The 16,687-nt window shown below is 52.1% G+C and overlaps 1 protein-coding gene across 2 annotated transcripts in view; it reads left to right on the top strand.

Annotated features, from left to right (window-relative positions):
- The window catches only part of IPO8 (importin 8), a 65,546-nt gene extending 63,386 nt beyond the window's left edge, over window positions 1-2,160 (top strand). For both annotated transcript variants that reach the window (XM_051850377.2, XM_051850380.2), the window contains one exon: window positions 436-2,160. In XM_051850377.2, coding sequence (XP_051706337.2) covers window positions 436-533 — 98 coding nt within the window. In that variant the 3' untranslated portion in view covers window positions 534-2,160. The remainder of the gene's footprint in view (window positions 1-435) is intronic.
- The last annotated feature ends 14,527 nt before the right edge of the window (window positions 2,161-16,687 follow it).

Here is a 16,687-nt window from a genome sequence, read left to right as displayed (position 1 = left end):
CAAGGCGGAGGATTAGCCTAGTGAGCCGCGGCGCCGGCTTAGAAATACTGAATGTTGATCGTGGTCGCTCCTCAGTTACCAGTGGGAAAGACTCTGGGACTGCTGAAATCTCTGAGTAGGAAACACGGTGGGCCCGGCAGCTGGAGCTGCAGCTCCGTGCCTTCTGCCAGCCTGGTTTCCGGCACGCACGGCTCCGTGCCAGCCCCTCGCGGGAGTCCTCGGCTCTTGGGGCAGTGGGGACCGTGAAGCTGCCTTGGGGACTTGGTGCCATTCGCCCACTCCCTGAACCCGACGTTCACTTGGGAGGAGTAAGCCGTGCGGCGAGGCCCACTCCTCCCTGTACGCAGTGCACGGAGGCCCAGCTCTGGGTGTATTTCTGACTCAGTCGCCTTATCTGCTTCTCTTTCTCTCCTTCTTTCTTTCGGACGGTGCTAGAGGCGAAGAAGAAGATTGAACAGCAGGGAGGCTTCACGTTCGAAAGCAAAGGAGTCCTCTCCGCGTTCAACTTCAGCGCCGTGCCCAGCAGCCACTGAAGGAGCAGGCGCGCCGGGTGTGAGTGCTGAGGGCAGGAGCGCGGGCTCCCTGGAGGGCCCCTCCTGCCGGACCAGCCGGCCGCTGGCTCTGGGCAGCAGCACTTGGCCCCGCTCGGACCTCTCTCCCCCTGAGGTCTGCCTCCTGAGCGGCTACTGTCATGTGTGAGGTCCGGCACGGCGGCTGGGTTGAACAGGACGGACCGTGAGCCCGCAAGGCTGCGCGCCCGGGCGTCGGCTCGCCCGTCTCAGGTTCTGCCCGTGCAGGCTCAGTGGTTTTACGCGGATAACAGTGCCTTCTGTTGTACATGAATTACCACACACAAATTTTTTTTGGTGTGCATTGCCATTTTTTTTTAAAAACATATTTCTAGATACAATGCAAACTTTGGTCAAATGTCAACTTGTTCTGCATTGGACTCTGAATTTAGGCATCAGCTGCAAGTCACTCTGGTTTCCAAGACATCACGGCTCCCTGAGCTCGGCCTGCTGGGGGCTCGCTTCAGGGGTACAACACAGGCACTGGCTCTGGGGTTTCAGATGTGTTGTGGCTTTTTAACAAGTGTCTTATTCCCTCCCCCATTCACGTTTTCTGCCTTGAAGATTGCTTTGGGGTCAGTATTATGCATATCAGTTCCACCCACAACCTGGTAAGTGCAGGACTCGGCAGCCCGTGAGTCCCTGGGGTTCACTGTGCCTCCAGGTGGATTCTGAGTCATGGACTTCATTATGCAATGGGTCGCTGATCTTCGCTAAAGCACACTGAACTCTGGGAGACGTGTGCTACCTGAGAAGCACCTGTCTCTGGGTGGGAGCTTGTGTCTTTGGTAACTCACCATTCCAGCTGTGGCGGACCAGGGTCCAAAGCATTTTATAATGATTTTATCTAGCGAAAAACCCAAGCAAATCTGACTTGGGATGTTCGCACCCGGGAGTGTTTCCTCCCACCTAGTGGGTTTCAGTGTTGACTGTAGTGCAGTTCTCGGGGGGGCGTGCCAGTCCGCTGCACTCTGAGACGGCACTGCTGTGGGACAGCCTGGGGGAGGTGCTGCAGCTGCTTCAGGCCCAGACCTGGGCTGCCGCCCGTTCACCCCTCAGGGTGACGAGTCTCTCGGCGCACAGCCTCCTGCTGGCTGTGGCGCAGCTTGTCCGTGTCTGTAAGGCCTGCAGCTTCAGTTTCCCATCCGTGGCTGGAGGAATTTTTTTCCCAGGTGCATCCCTCAGTTAACTCTCCTAGAAGGCCGTGAGTCTCAGAGGGAATCGACCCCCTGCCCTCCAAGGCACTGGAGCTGCATGTGGGTGGGAGAGAGCCGGGCGGTGGGCGTTGTAGAGAGCTGGGGAGCTCTGTGCTCCGGCTGGGTCCCGTGCGGCTTAGTTTTCACACGAGTCTTACGCCTTCACACTGGAGTCTGAAGCGCAGAGGCCTGCGGTTTTATTCTGTGGTGTGCTGTCTTCTGCAGTTAGAGGGGAGGAAGTGCAGGTGCAGCACGCGCTCTTGCTGCGGAAGCCAGGGGAGTGTGGGACTCTTACCAGCAGTGCTAACCTGAATGTGACCTGGTCCCCTTGCAAATGCAGGAACTCACATGAATGTACTGTACAATAAAGTGCGGGCTGATTCCCCGGATCCTGAGCCTTCGTGTGATGTGTTTCTCTGAAGCTGTGCGTTCCTGAGCTCCCGGGACCCGAGCGACGTGGCCGTGGGTCCGGGAGGGCCCCAGGCTCGTCAGGCGGGGCTCCGTGTCGGGGAGCGCTCGGGGCCGGAGCCCCCTCCTAACCAGGGTGTCCAGAGCAGAGTGGTGGAAGCTCTGTGTAGCACAGCTCACGGAACTGTACCAGGAGCTCTGAGCACCGGACAGGCGGTCTCTGTCCCCATCCCTGTTAGGTGAAGACCACACTGCACCAGTCCTTTGTTAATCCGTGCAAATCCCCAAGGTAGAAAACAGGTGCTTAAAATTGTCACGTCAGTAATACAGTGAATCAGAACAGAGCTTTGTGTTGGCCAGAGGAAGAGGAGCTTGGCCACGTCTTGAGGACCCTCTGTGTGCATGTGTGTGTTGTGTGTCCACGTGGCTCATCTGTCCACTGAGACGGGGGCAGTGTGCAGACTTCGGTGGGTTGGGAACTCTTTGGACGGTCTGCTAGCGAGCAAGGCTGCAGGATCAATGAACGAAGGCTGGGCTGCCCCTGAGGAAGAAGCAGAACCAGGGCACGCAGGCCTGGTCCCATGGCACGCAGAGAGGCACATGAGCCCTGGGAAATGTGTGCCTGGGCAGTGCGCAGGCTCCCTTCAGGGACAGGGGAGGAAGCTCCCCTTGGGGGTCGCCCCGCAGGTGGATGCGTGCCTCTCGGGTCTCGGGAGTGGAGGCTTTCGTATGCAGAGGTGGACAGTGACTCCGGCAGGACTGACCCTGTGCAGACTCCCCACACCCCACCCCAATCCCTGTGTGAGGGGAAACCTTGGGAAGGTGGGTACCATACGTGAGGCCCAGTGTCCGGCACACAGCTCTCGGGAGTTCACCGTGGACCCTCCACTCCTGTCCACTGAGTGACTAAGTGACCTGCAGGTTCTCTTCCTGGCCAGACATTCTCGGAACTCCCTGTCCTGGATCTGACCCCTGTATTTCCATGGTCTGACTTCGCTGGAGTTGGCTTTACGCACACATACTAATGAATGAGAATCCTTTCCTTCCCATAGCACCTGTGTTTGGTCTGCCCTTGAATCGCTCACATGATTGCTTTAGTAACTCTTGGAGTTACCGAGAGGCAGAGAGAGAGATTCACTCCCCAGATGGCCAGAACAGCTGGAGCTGTGCCGATCTGAAGTCAGGAGCCAGGAGCTTCTTCTGGGACTTCCTATGCAGGTGCCAGGGCCCAAAGACTTGGGCCATCTTCCACTGCTTTCCCAGGCCATAGCAGAGAGCTGGATAGGAAGTGGAGCAGCTGGGACTTGAACTGGTGCCCATATGGGATGCCGGCACTGCAGGTGGTGGCTGTACCTGCCACACCACAGCGCCGTCTGCCACACAGTATTTTTGTAGACATGTTTTGAGTCTTCATAATGCCCTGCATCTGGTGGCCCATGGAGATCGGAGCGTCTTCGAGTGAGCTTGGAGTCCACAGATGAGAGCCTAGAGACAGGTAGCTTATGTGGAGGCACTTGGCCCTGAGAAGGAGAGGAGTGTGCGGTGTGGGTCTGTGCCACTGGAGCGAGATACAGTGGATCCCTGGGCCCTGTGCGTGCCACCAGTTGCAGTGCACGGTTTTCATGGGCAGCAGCATTCAAGGCGGTGCCGTCCCGCCTCCCTCCGCCAAGGCCTCTCCTCCCCTTGTCTCCTGTCTCGGAACTCCTGCTGTTCCTTCCTTTGGCCCACAGCTTCACCCTCTGTTCGTTCATCCTTAACTCCATCTCCCCCCCCCCCCCCCCAGTGCCCCCGATTCCCCCTGAGAATGTTTGGAGTCGACTTCTTTCCGTATCACCTTAGTGCAAACCTCCACCGTCTCTTTACTAGAATGTTCTGTCCTCAAATCTGAGAATTAAAATATTTAGTTCTTGGAAAGGCAGAGGTACAGAGAGCAAGATGAAGTGTGCTGTTACCTGCTGGTTCACTTCCCAGATGGCCTCTGGGACTGGAGCTGGGCCCAGCTGCAGCCAGTATCCTGGAACTCCATCCAGGTCTCCCAGGTAGGTGCACAGGCCCAGACACTTGGCTGTCTTCCACTGCTTTCCCAGGTGTTCTAGCAGGGAGCTGGATTGGAAGTGGAGCAGCCGGGACTCCAGTTGGCGCTGGTATGGGATGCTGGAGTTGCAGCTGGTGGCTTTAGCCGCTGCACCCCAAATCTAAGATCTTGTGTGCTAGTGCCCTCACCTAGTATTCCCACAATTAATAGGATGATTTTTCAAAATGCAGGTCTTGATTGTATCACAAACCTGACTTAAGACTTCTTAGGCTTTAGGAATAAAAAATCTGTAACGGCTCATTACTTCTTCAAGTAATTTGGCCGTTTCTTGACTCTCCCATGTTGTGCCACTTCCTTGTAACATTCCGACTACCTGTGACCAGTGCCTGGCATTTACGGATTTGTTCTTCCAGTGGGCTCTCTGGCTTTTTTTTTTTTTTTTTTTTGGAATGTTCTGAAATGATGGTTCAGCCCCCTTACTTGTTTGGCCTTTCTATTTCTTCTTGACTCAGTCTTGTAGGTTGCCTGTTTCTAGGAGTTCTCGGTGATGCAGTTGGTAATTGTTCATTGTAGTCCTTGGTGGTCTTCACTATGTGCCATCAGCTGTAATGTGTCCTTGTCCATCGAGAAGATGCCTCCCATCGAAGAAAATCCAGGCCGGATGGTTTCACTGCTGAATTGCTACCACACATTTTCCAAATATTGACCAGGAGGAATTCTTCTGAACTCATTCACTGAGGCCAGCACTTCCCTGATTCCAAAAGCAGACAAAATCTTTAGAGCGATATCCCTGATGAACCTTGATGCAAAAATTCTCAAGAAACTACTAGAAAACTGAATCCAATAGCACATCAAAAAGATGGCACATCATGATAAAGTGGGATTTATCCCACAGGTGCAAGAATGGCTCAACATACACAACACATCAACAGAAGAACACAAACCGCCAGTCATCTCAAAATACTCAGTGTTCAGTAAAACTCAGTATCTTGGGCTGCTGCGGCACAGCAGGTAGAGCTGCTGCCTGCGATGCTGGCATCCTGTGAGTCTTGGCCCCCCCTCTTCCCATCAGGCTTCTTGCTAAGGTGCCTGGGAAAGTAGCAGAAGACGGCCCAAGTGCTTGAGCCTCTGCCCCCATGTGGGTGAGCAGAATGAGGTTCTTGGCTCTGAGTGTCCGACTGGCTGAAACATGGCTGTTGTGACCATCTGGGGAGTGAACCAGTGGTTGGAAGATAGCGCTCGCTCTTGCTCGTGCGCGCGCTCTCATTTTCCTCCCCCTCTCTAGCCCTGCCTTTCAAATGAATAAAACTCTTAAACTAAAACATCTCATCATAAAAACTCTGTCGGCCATCAGTTGGTTCAGTTCCAAAATGGCTACAACAGCCTGGGCTAGGCCAGGGTGGAGCCAGGAGCTTTATCCAGGTCTCCCATGCAGCTTGGTCCATCTTCTGCGGCTTTTTCCAGGCCATTAGCAGGGATCTGGACCAGAAGTGGGGCAACAGGCACCTGTATGGGATACTAGTATTGGATGCGCTGGCTTAACTCACTGTGCCGCAGTGCCAGCCCACGCTGTTATTGCTACTCTTAGGCTACACAGTACTGCAAGTCTAAGGCAGAGCAGAGAAAAAAAAATAAATGAAGGGAATTAAAACTGGGAAGGAGGAAGTCAAACTGTTTCCAGGCAATGTTATCCCGAATATAGAAAAACCCAGATTGCACCACAAACCTGTCAGCGCTGTTAGGAGGGATTCAGCAAAGTTGCAGGATGCAAGAGGAATAAAAAATGGCATTTCTGTACCGATGGTGCATCCGAGAAAGCAATCCCATTTATAATAGCTGAAAGTTGAAGCGCCGACGTGGAAGAAATGAACAACGAAAACTGGGGAACACTGATGAGAGAATCTGAAGAGGACACAGCAAAAGTGGAAAGAGCCCTCGCGTTCATGCCCTGGGAGAATCGAGCTTGTTCAAATATCCATACTGCCTAAAGCAACCTGTAGGTAGAGTGCAGTCCACATTAGAACACCAAAAATCTTCAGAAATGGGAGAAACTTTGCTAAGATTTACAGGGAACCACAAGTGACTCCGAATGGCTGAAGCACTCCTGAGCTAGCGGAGCACAGCTGGACGCATCCTGATACCTGGTGTGAAGCCACAGGAGCAGGTGCTGTGGCACAGCAGGTTAAGCCGCTGCTTTCGAATGCGTTTAGGAAAGCAGGGGAGGACGGACCGTGTGCTTGGGCCCCGGCACCCAGGTGTGGCACCCAGATGGAGTTCCTGGCTTCTGGTTTCTGCCTGGCCCAGCCCTGGTCTTTGTGGTCATTTGGGTACTGAACCAGCAGACAGAGGGTCATTCTGGCTCTCTTTGGCACGCTCTCACTCAAATAGATCTTCACTGGGAGAAAAAAAAAAAGCATACTACAAAGATATAGTGACCAAGGCAGCATAATACTGGCATAAAAACAGGCACATAGACCATTGGAAAAGAATAAACCCAGAAATAAATCCACATACTAAAAAAGGCATCAAGAACTATGTTGGAGAAATAACAGACTCTTCAGTAAACGGTGTTGTGAAAACTGGGGAACCACGCAAGGTGAAGTTATGTCTTTATGTTCTCACAAAGGATGAGACTTCAACGTAAAAGCTGAAACTATACAACTCCTAGAAGAAGACATAGAGGAAAGTTCTATGACACTCCGAACACGACCTCAAAAGCAAGATGGACGCTGGATTCCATCCAACTAAAGGCTCTGCGCAGCCGGCGAAATGAGGCTGGAGGGAGGACTCGCGGAGCCCGAGGAACGTCTCCAGCTGTGCAGCCGGGAGGGCTGGGTGTGCACAAACACCAGCAGCTCGGTGCAGTGCAAGGAAGCCTGGGCCGTCTGACTCGCTCGGTTGCCTGAGGCAGGCTAGCTTTCCAAAGGGGGTTCTGCTTGCTGCCTGAGCCCTAACGTGGCCCAGAGCGTCACATGGCTGGGGCAGGGGCTGTGTCTGTCCATGCCGGGCCTTTCCCTGTTCCTTCTAAAGCTGCCAGGACCTCAACTACCTGATTCAATCTCCATTACCACAATGGCCCACTTCAATACCAGATCAAGTGTCCTTTCAGTAATTAATTCAGTAATTTGAAATGTAGAGCAGTAGAGCGGAGAGATCTGCCGTCTTCACTCCCAAATTCCCAGGGTTGATGGGGCCAGCCCAGGCCAAAGCCAGCAGCCAGAACCCCAGCCCACGTGGGTGGCTGGGACCCAGGCACTTGAGCCACTACCTGTTGCCTCCCAAGGTGTGCGTTAGCAGGAAGCTGCATGGACAGAGAAGCCGGGACTGAAACCAGGCACTTCTGTATGGGATGTGGGTGCCCCAAGTGGTGGCTTAGCTGCTGTACAGCAGCACCCACTCCCGTTCTCACCCTCTTCATATCACTGACATGGGACTAGGGACTCACCTGCATGAGTTCCAGGGGGAAAAAGCATATTCAAACCATAACAATAAAAATCAGGCAAAAGATCGGAATGGTCATTTCTCAAAATAAGACATGCGTATGGCCAGCAGGCATATGAGGAAATGTTTAGTATCACTAATCACAAGGAGAAAGTTATGATTTGGCAATCCTACTCCCGGTGTGTGTTCAAAGGAAGTGAAGTCAATGTCCAAGAGACATTTGGACTCCCCTGTTCATTGCAGTGCTGTTTGCAATAGCCAAGGTGTGCAATCAACCTGTGTGTCCATCAGTGGATGAGTGGACGCATAAAATACAGGCTGTGTACACGGTGGAAAACTAGCCACGGACAGAAGGATCTCACACGTGTCTGGAATTTGGAAAGCTGATCTCAAAGAAACGTGAACGGTGGTTGCCAGAAGCCGGGGTGGTTTGCGGACGGTAGGAGGGAGGTGTTGGTCCAGGACACGTGACTCCAGTGGACAGGGGAGTCGTGTAGAGACGTGGTGGGCAGTGTGGTGACTCTCCTTGCCAAGGATATGCCGTAGCCTCAGAAAATGCAGCCAGGATGGACACTAAGTGTTCTCACCATAAAAATGAGCACACACAGGGAAATGCTTTGGCTATCTAGATTTAGCCCTGCCACGAAGGATATATACTTCCAAGCGTTCTGTTGCACACATAAAGACATAGAATTTTATCTGCCAAAACAACAACAAACCAAAGAAACACGTTGAAGTGACGGTTTACTGTCTCAACGTCCTGCATCTGATAGGTTTGCAACCTTTCTCAGCACACGGGGCTCAGCAGCTGTGGCCTCCTGCTCCTGCCACCTGCTATGTCCCTGCTGGCCGTGCTTCCCTTGGCTGCTGTAGTCCAGGCGATAGTAAGCTGAATGCCTCCTCCTCCCCGACCGATGTCTTTGTCCTAATTGCTGGGACCTGTGACTCTGCAGCCTTATGTGGCAGGTGGGATTAATGTTCCCGAGAGAACTCCGTTTGCCTATCAGCTGACCCGACACCCAGGTTACCCAGGTGGGCCTAATGTAACCACAGCGTCCTTAAAAGCCAAAGAGGAGGGGCTAGAAGCCTGGAATCAGGGGGTGCTGGAGACACCGAGCCCCTGTGGCTGGCTGTGGAGCTGGTGGTTGGAGGCTCCTCCAAGCTGGTTCTCTCCCCGTGCTGCCGGGCGCCGGCAGCCCTGCCACCACCTGAAGGCGTAGCCTGAGGAAGACAAGGCTCAGACTTCGAAAGGCGCTGCCAAGGAAAAATGAAGCATTTCATGTTTATTCGATGCTCTGGGTTTTATTTAATGCACTTTTCAATACAGTATCCAAATGCATGTAAAACATTATATTTTAAGTTAACATATTGGTTCAGCAAATGACCTGCTATTTTGTAAGCTGTTTTTCAGATTAATCTATGAATTTACTTGAATGCAGATTATACACAGAGAGGGAGATAGAGAGGGAGATAGAGATCTTCCACTCTCTGGTTTGCTCCCCAAATGCTCACAATACCAGGACTGGGCCAGGGTGAAGCCAGGAGCCTGGCCCTCAGTCTGGGTCTTGCATGTGGGTGGGAGGGAGCCCAGTGCATGAGACAGCACCTGCTTCCTCCCAGTGTGTGCATTAGCAGGAGTCTGGACCAGAACGAAGGGGCTGGCCTTGGACCCAGACACTGAGAGGAGATGCTGGTGCCCCAAGCTGCAACTTAACCTTGGGTCAAAACTCTGCTGACTGAAACGGCTTAGGTGAGCTTCCCTTTCAGTTTTGGGAGAAACCAAGATCCTTTGATCAAACCCCCCTCTACGTGAATGAGTGCTGGCTGCGCTGGCTTACAGCACGCTGGGCTCCTGGCAGTGGGAGACATGCCCAGGGTGGCTGGCTCCCTGGATGTCCCAGGGATCCTGGCCGTCCTCACGGCTCTGCCCTTTTTTACTGCCGTATGCCTGGACTGTGGTGCCCCCAGCATGCAGGAGAAGCCAGGGGAGCCTCTTCTCCAGGGGGAGGGCGTGAAAAGCTGCGACTCCCATCCTGGTGCTCCTTCTCCCTGTCACCGGCTGGGGTGCAAGCCGTGTCTTGAGCGCCCCTACTGGCACCGTTCGGAACTGAAGCCTGCAGCCAGTAGACTTGGAGGTCAGTGCCTGGTGCCTGGGCTGAACCGCGTTGCTGGCTGATGGCTTCGTAGTGACTTCCTGAGTGGCCTTGAGCCATCACCACCCCACGAGGTGCAACAGTAAACAAGCACTGTAAGTAAGCGTTGGGAGGAGACAGGCTGGGGAGAAGTGTGCCGCATTTTCTCTAGCTTTTCTGAAAGGCAGGCGTGAGGGTCGTGGGACCAGTCTTGCATTAGGGCTAAGCAGCAACAGCAGAGATGGGGAACTTCGCCCTCCTGAAACCTGGTGAACGAGGTTGGAAGTCAGATATCTGTTTCAAACAGGCATTTGGTTATTTTTAGTTGGAGATTTGCTATGGGACGGAACACCCCAGAATTTCTTGACTTCAAAAATAGCAGTGTTCTGTCCCTCCCTGGTGGGTGGCTGGGTCAGGTGGGGCTGCGGCTGCACCCTGAGGGCCTGCTCTTGATGCTGGGTTTAGTCCCGTGATTCCCTGGGGGTGGGCTCATCTGCGTCCAGCAGGCCCCTCTGGCCCTCAAGAGGGAAGAGCACGCTCTTTGCCACAATGCTGGCCGTGTGCCCAAGAGTGCAAATAGAAGCTGCGTGTCTTGTCTTGCTCAAGCCTTTGAAGTAGCAGTGTCACTGAACAAAATGGAGACAGCCTTCACAGAAGGGACAAAGACGGGGCCCGCCCTGTGCTGGTGGAGTGGCGCAGTCCCATTTCACGAGGGTGCGGACACAGGATGTTTGAACTTCTGGGAGCCAGTAGGGTAAGATCTACAAGCCTGCTCCCTCCTAATTCAGGTCTTTCGCATGTGCAAAATACACTCCCTCCCCGCTGCTTCCTAAGCCTCCCAGAGCCGCCTCGCTGCAGCCGCTGAGCCCGAGTCCTTGGTCTCACAGCCTGCGCTAGGTGGGTGTGGAGAGACGAGGTGTGAACGGGGGAAGTCGGCACCGCACGCTGCCTGCAAGCACCCGAGGCCTGGAGGGCACCCAGCAGCGCCAGTCCACAGGACTTCCAGACTCGCTGGCTGCCTGGGGGATCCGGCAGGAGCACAGTTAGGGTTGCTTGGCCGATACTGTCAACCGCCTCCCCCGCTCCCCGCCCCGTTCTTGGTTCCATTGCAGAATGGTGGTGCCTTCTGAGATGTTTCTCCTGTGCAGTGACGAAGGGACCATGTTTGTCACTGTGCAGCCTTTGCAACGTGTCTGCCAATGGGAGAAGGTTCCGGTCCAGCCTCTTCCGTTTGAACCGCTCGGTCCGAAAGAGTTGTGCCCTCCTTAATACAGTTATCTTGAGAAACTTGGGTTCGCTGCAGACCCAGAGCCACAGTGAAAATTGTTTGAGACAAGCCTCTTTAAAGATTTATTTATTTATTTGAAAGTCAGAGTTCCGCAGAGAGAAGAGAGGCAGAGAGAGAGGAGGTCTTCCATCCCCTGGCTCACTCCACAGTTGGCCACAATGGCTGGAGCTGCACCAATCCGGAGCCAGGAGCTTCCTCCGGGTCTCCCATGTAATTGCAAGGGTCCAACGAGTTGGGCCATCTGCTGCTGCCTTTCCAGGCCACAGAAGAGAGCTGGATCAGAAGTGGAGCAGCTGGGTCTTGAACCAATGCCCATAAGGGATGCCAGCACTGCAGGCGGCGACTTTACCCACTACACCACAGCACCAGCCCCTATTTGAAGATTGTTACGAGGTCTTTTATCTAGCTGGGAGGAATGTACAGGGTGCTGTGTTAAATATCTGCAATGTGCTAGAGCCACATCTGTGATTCAACATCAGTGTCATCTGATGATTGTTTTGCTGTTTGGCGTCTCACACAGCTAAATCCCCAGCTGATGGTTTAAATTTTTGCTGCTACATCTCCTTAGCTAGATGCACAGTCTGTTAGATGTTTAATTCATTTCATTTAATTCACTGCTCGGATGCCTGCAGTAGCCAGGCCTGGGCTGAAGCCCGAAGCCGGGAAGTCAGTCCCGGTCTCCCACTTGGGTGGCAGGGGCACAATTACTTGAGCCAGGCCCGTGCCTGCCAGGGTGCGCATTGGTGGACGCTGGAGTCAGAGCTGGATCTAAAGCCCAGCCTCTCTGTGGTGGGGCGTGGCTGTCCAACCCGGTAGGCGAGCAGCTGCACCTGTTAGATCTGGCTTTTAGCTTCGAAGTTAGCGTGAGTGACAGTTGGGTCCATTTTCCCACCAGATTGGAACATGGGCCATGATTTTGCCAGCTTCTGGCAGTAGCTCTCTGGCTAACTCTGCCTTCAGCGTGCTGCCCGGTCCCTAAGCTGATACCGCGTTCGCTAGGTTTTTGGTAAGCTTGCGCTCTGCCTTGTTCCAGTTTACCTTTGTTGGGTACCCACCCCCAGAGTCCGCAGCTTAAAGCAACAGTGACTGATTGTCTCACAGTGCTTCGTGGGTCGGTTGGGGGCTGCCTGTGCAGGGCTTGGCTGTGCTGTCAGCTGGGACGCGGAACACGGGGCTCCACTCGTGCATCCCCCGGAGGGGAGCCAGGCTGCGCTCCTCCACGTGAAGTGCTCCAAGGAGAAAGTGTGTGTGTGGGAAGCTCCTCACAGCCTCGCCTCCAGGTTTCTGGAAGCACTTTGTACAGCCAGTGTGGGTGCGAGTGGAAGGGAAACTGGTGGCTTCCTGAGGACGGGTTGCCTTCCCCACACGGCTGTAGCCGTCCCGAGGTGGGGGTGGATCGCACGCTGGGGTTGATGCTCAGTCTGCTCATTTCACAGCCGCCCCTTTAGCCCTGCGCCCGTCTCCAGAGGTGAATGTCTATCAAGAAACCAAAGTCCAGGTCACTTCTGTCTTCCTTTGCTACTGATGGACTCCTGGCGGGACCGGATTCAAGATGTGTACTGTTTTAAGGAGATGGGATTTTGTGCAAAATTGTTACGTTGTAGCAATCTGTGGGAAATACTGGGATGAAGGTGAAGGGTGGAGGGTGAGGGGCAGGTATTGGGAGCAGTGGTTAAGGTGTCACATACGTGACTCACATCTCACATTCCAGTGCGTGAGTTCGAGTCCTGTCTCTGATTCCAGCTTCCTGCTATTGTGCACTTGGGGAGGCAGCGGGTGATGGCTCAAGTGCTGAGTCCCTGCCACCGTGGGGGAGATGTGGGTTGAGTTCTGAGCTCTTGGCTGCAGCCTTGTCCAGTTCTAACTGTTGTAAATTTTGGGGGGATGAGCTACTGGGTGGGAAACCCCTCTTTGTCTTTACCTTTCAGATGAATTAAATAAAAATAAAAAATAGGGAACAGAAGACAGAGGATTAACTGTTTCCAATGTGCGCATGAGAATGTTGGCTTCTCATTTGAAGCAAGCACGAGAAAACATCACTGTTGCGTATTGAACTACAGTGAGGATCATGGAGGCTCGGAGGTAGCGCCTTTGTTGTTCACCAGGGTCATGAACTCACTGCTGTGTCAGTAAAGGTTTCTGCCCGGAGCTGTTAGGAACACACCCAGACAGTGCTCACACCGGCACCTTGCAGGGCAAGTGCCGGCGCACGACAGGGGCGTACGCAGGCGATCTTCAAGCTTCTTCATGCCCTACTATCCTACAATAGATTAAAACTGCAGAATGAACGCAGTAACAATTTTCCTGAAATGGTCAAGGTTGTCTGCTTTCAATGGAACCTTCCATCAGCTGGTTTACTCCTCAAATGCCGGCGGTAGCCGGGGCTGGTCAGGCAAAAGCCAGGAGTCAAGAACTCCATCTGTGTCTCCCCTGTGGGTGGCAGGAACTCAAATACTTGTGCTGTCATCTGCTTCCTCCCAGGCACAGCTGCAGGTAGCTGGATTGGAAACTTGGGCGTAGCCAGGAATTGAGCCAGCCAGCACTGGTTTACCCTTGAAATGCGCATAACTGTTGGAGCTGGACCAATCTGAAGCCAGGAGCCTCGGACTCCATCCGAGTCCCCACGTGAGTGCAGGGACCCAAGCCGCCCCCAGCGTTAGCTGGAAGCTTGATCAGAATCTGAGGAGCCGGAGGTCAGGAGCCCTCCCCTGTGGGATGTGAGTGTCCAAGTCGTGGATTAGCTCTCTGCGACACATGCTTTCCCCTGTCACTTGCACTGGCTTGTTCTTAGTTAACTTTTTTTTTTTCCATTTTTTTTGACAGGCAGAGTGGACAGTGAGAGAGGGGAGACAGAGAGAAAGGTCTTCCTTTGCCGTTGGTTCACCCCGCAATGGCCGCTGCAGCTGGCGCACCGCACTGATCCGATGGCAGGAGCCAGGTACTTATCCTGGTCTCCCATGGGGTGCAGGGCCCAAGTACTTGGGCCATCCTCCATTGCACTCCCTGGCCACAGCAGAGAGCTGGCCTGGAAGAGGGGCAACCGGGACAGAATCCAGTGCCCCGACCGGGACTAGAACCCGGTGTGCCGGTGCCGCAGGCGGAGGATTAGCCTAGTGAGCCACCGCGCCAGCCCTTAGTCAACTTTTGAAATTTTTGTTTGAAGATTGATTTATTTTTTTGAATGGCACAGTTAATGAGAGACAAGGAGAGGCGGACACAGAGGCGGCTGTAACAGTTGAAGCTGGAAGCCAGGAACTCCATCCAGGTCTCCCTGGATGGCAGGGACCAAACACTTGGGCCATCCTCTGTGGCTGTCCCAAGCACATGAGCAGGGACTAGATTGGAAGTGGAGCAGCTGGAATGGGACTGGTGCCATATGGGATGCTGATGTTGCAGATGGTGGCTTAGCCCACTGCATCACAATGCCAGCTACAATTTCTGTAGTGTGCAAAAATTCTACAATGAAAAGATGTTATCCAATTTATAAGTTTTATTTCTTAAAAATTTTAAAAAATTTATATAAAGGAAACAAATATCTTGTATTTCACATATACAATTTTTTTCTTTATTTGACAGGGTTTAGACAGTGAGAGAGAGAGAGAGACAGAAAGGTCTTCCTTCCGTTGGTTCATCCCCCAAATGGCCACTAGAGCCAGAGCTACGCCTATCTGAAGCCAGGAGCCAGGTTCTTCCTCCTGGTCTCCCATGCGGGTGCAGAGCCCAAGCACCTGGGCCATCCTCCATTGCCTTCCCGGGCCACAGCAGAGAGCTGGACTGGAAGAGGAGCCACCGGGACTAGAACCCGGCGCCCATAAAGGATGCCAGCGCTGCAGGTGGAGGATCAACCAAGTAAGCCATGGCGCCGGCCCCTCATAAATGCAATTTTAAGAACATAATGATATTTCCTGTTTCTTCCCACACCCATACCCTCCCTTCCCCTTCTTCTCTTATTTTTTTGAATCTTTGCTATGACATACTTTAAATTTACTTTATAATCACAAGCTTAACCCTGCATTGTATAAAGCATATAACAAGCAGTAAGCAGAAAAACCACTGTTCCTCAAGCGTATACAGAAGGGCTATAAATAATAATAAAATCTCAAAATGTAATTTCACTCATACATTCCTCTTTTGTATTCTATGCGTTAGTTACCATAAATCATGGAGAACACGATATTTACCTTTTTGAGACTGGGTTATGTCCCTAAGCCTAACAGTTTCTTTCACATCCTTCTTGTGAAAGAAGGATTTTTTTTATGGCTGAGTAGCATTTTGTCAGTATATACCACAATTTCTTTATCCAGTCATCAGTCGAAGGGCATCTGGGTTGTTGAATTTCTTAGCTAATGTGGACTGAGCTGCAGTAAACATGGGGCTACAAATAACTCTTTCATATGCTGATTTTGTTTGCTTTGGGTAAACTGCCGTGAGTGGAATGGCTGGGTCATATGGTAGGTCTATTTCCAGTTGTCTGGGGAGTCTCCATACTGTCTTCCATCATGGTTGTACTGGTTTGCATTCCCACTGTCAGTGTTTGATGATACCTTTTTTCCCACATGCTGGTCAGCATTTGCTGATCTTTGACTTCTGGGTCATGACCAATCTAACTGGTGTGAGGTGAAACCTCATTGTTTTTATTGACATTTCCCTGATTAGTGGTCCTGAACATTTTGTCATATGTCTGTTGGCCATTTGTAGTTCATCCTTTGAAAAATGCCTATTCATATCCTTAGTCCATTTGTTAACGGGATTGTTTGTTGTTGTTGAGTTTCTTGGTATTAATCACTTATCTGATGTATAGTCTCCAAATAGTTTCTCTCATTCTGTCAGTTGCCTCTTGAGTGTTTTCTTTTTGAAGAAGCTTCTTAGCTTAATGTAATCCCATTTATCTATTTTGGTCTTTATTGTCTGTGCTTCTGGGTTCTTGTCCAAGAAATCTTTCCCAGATCAATGTCTTTCCCCTGTTGTCCTCTAGTGTTTTGATGATGTCAGGTCATAGATTCAGATCCCTGATCCATTGTGAGTTGATTTTTGTGTAGGGTATAAGGCAGGGCTGTTGTTTTATAAATCTGCATGTGGAGATTAAATTTTTCCAGCACCATTTGTTGAAGACACCATCCTTTCTCCAGGGAGTGATTTTTGTTATTTGTCAAAGATTAGTTGGTTGTAGATGCATGGGTTAGTTTCTGGGGTCTCTAATCTGCTCCATATCTCTATTTTTGTGCTAGTGCCAGGCTGTTTTGATTATAACTGTCATGTATTATGCCTTGAAATATGATATTGTTGGGGCTGGCACTGTGGCCCAGCCTGAAGCACTGGCATCCCATATGGGTGCTGGTCCAAGACCTGGCGGTTCCACTTCTGATCCAGCTCTCTGCTAAGGCCTGGGAAATCAGTAGAAGATGGCCCAAGTCCTTGGGCCCCTTCACCCACATGGGAGACCCAGAAGAAGCTCCTGGCAAGCCACCAGGCTTTGGATTGGATTGGTACAGCTTTGGCTGTTGTGGCCATCTGGGGAGTGAACCATCAGATGGAAGACTCTCTCTCTCTCTTTCTCTGCCTCTCCTCTCTCTGTGTAACTCTGACTTTCAAATAACTAAATAAATGTTTTTTTAAAA

This window comes from Oryctolagus cuniculus, chromosome 9 (genome assembly GCF_964237555.1).
Source record: "Oryctolagus cuniculus chromosome 9, mOryCun1.1, whole genome shotgun sequence".
NCBI classification, from domain to species: Eukaryota; Metazoa; Chordata; class Mammalia; order Lagomorpha; family Leporidae; genus Oryctolagus; species Oryctolagus cuniculus.
Note: the sequence above shows the minus strand (reverse complement) of the source record. Positions and strands in the feature narration are given on the sequence as shown.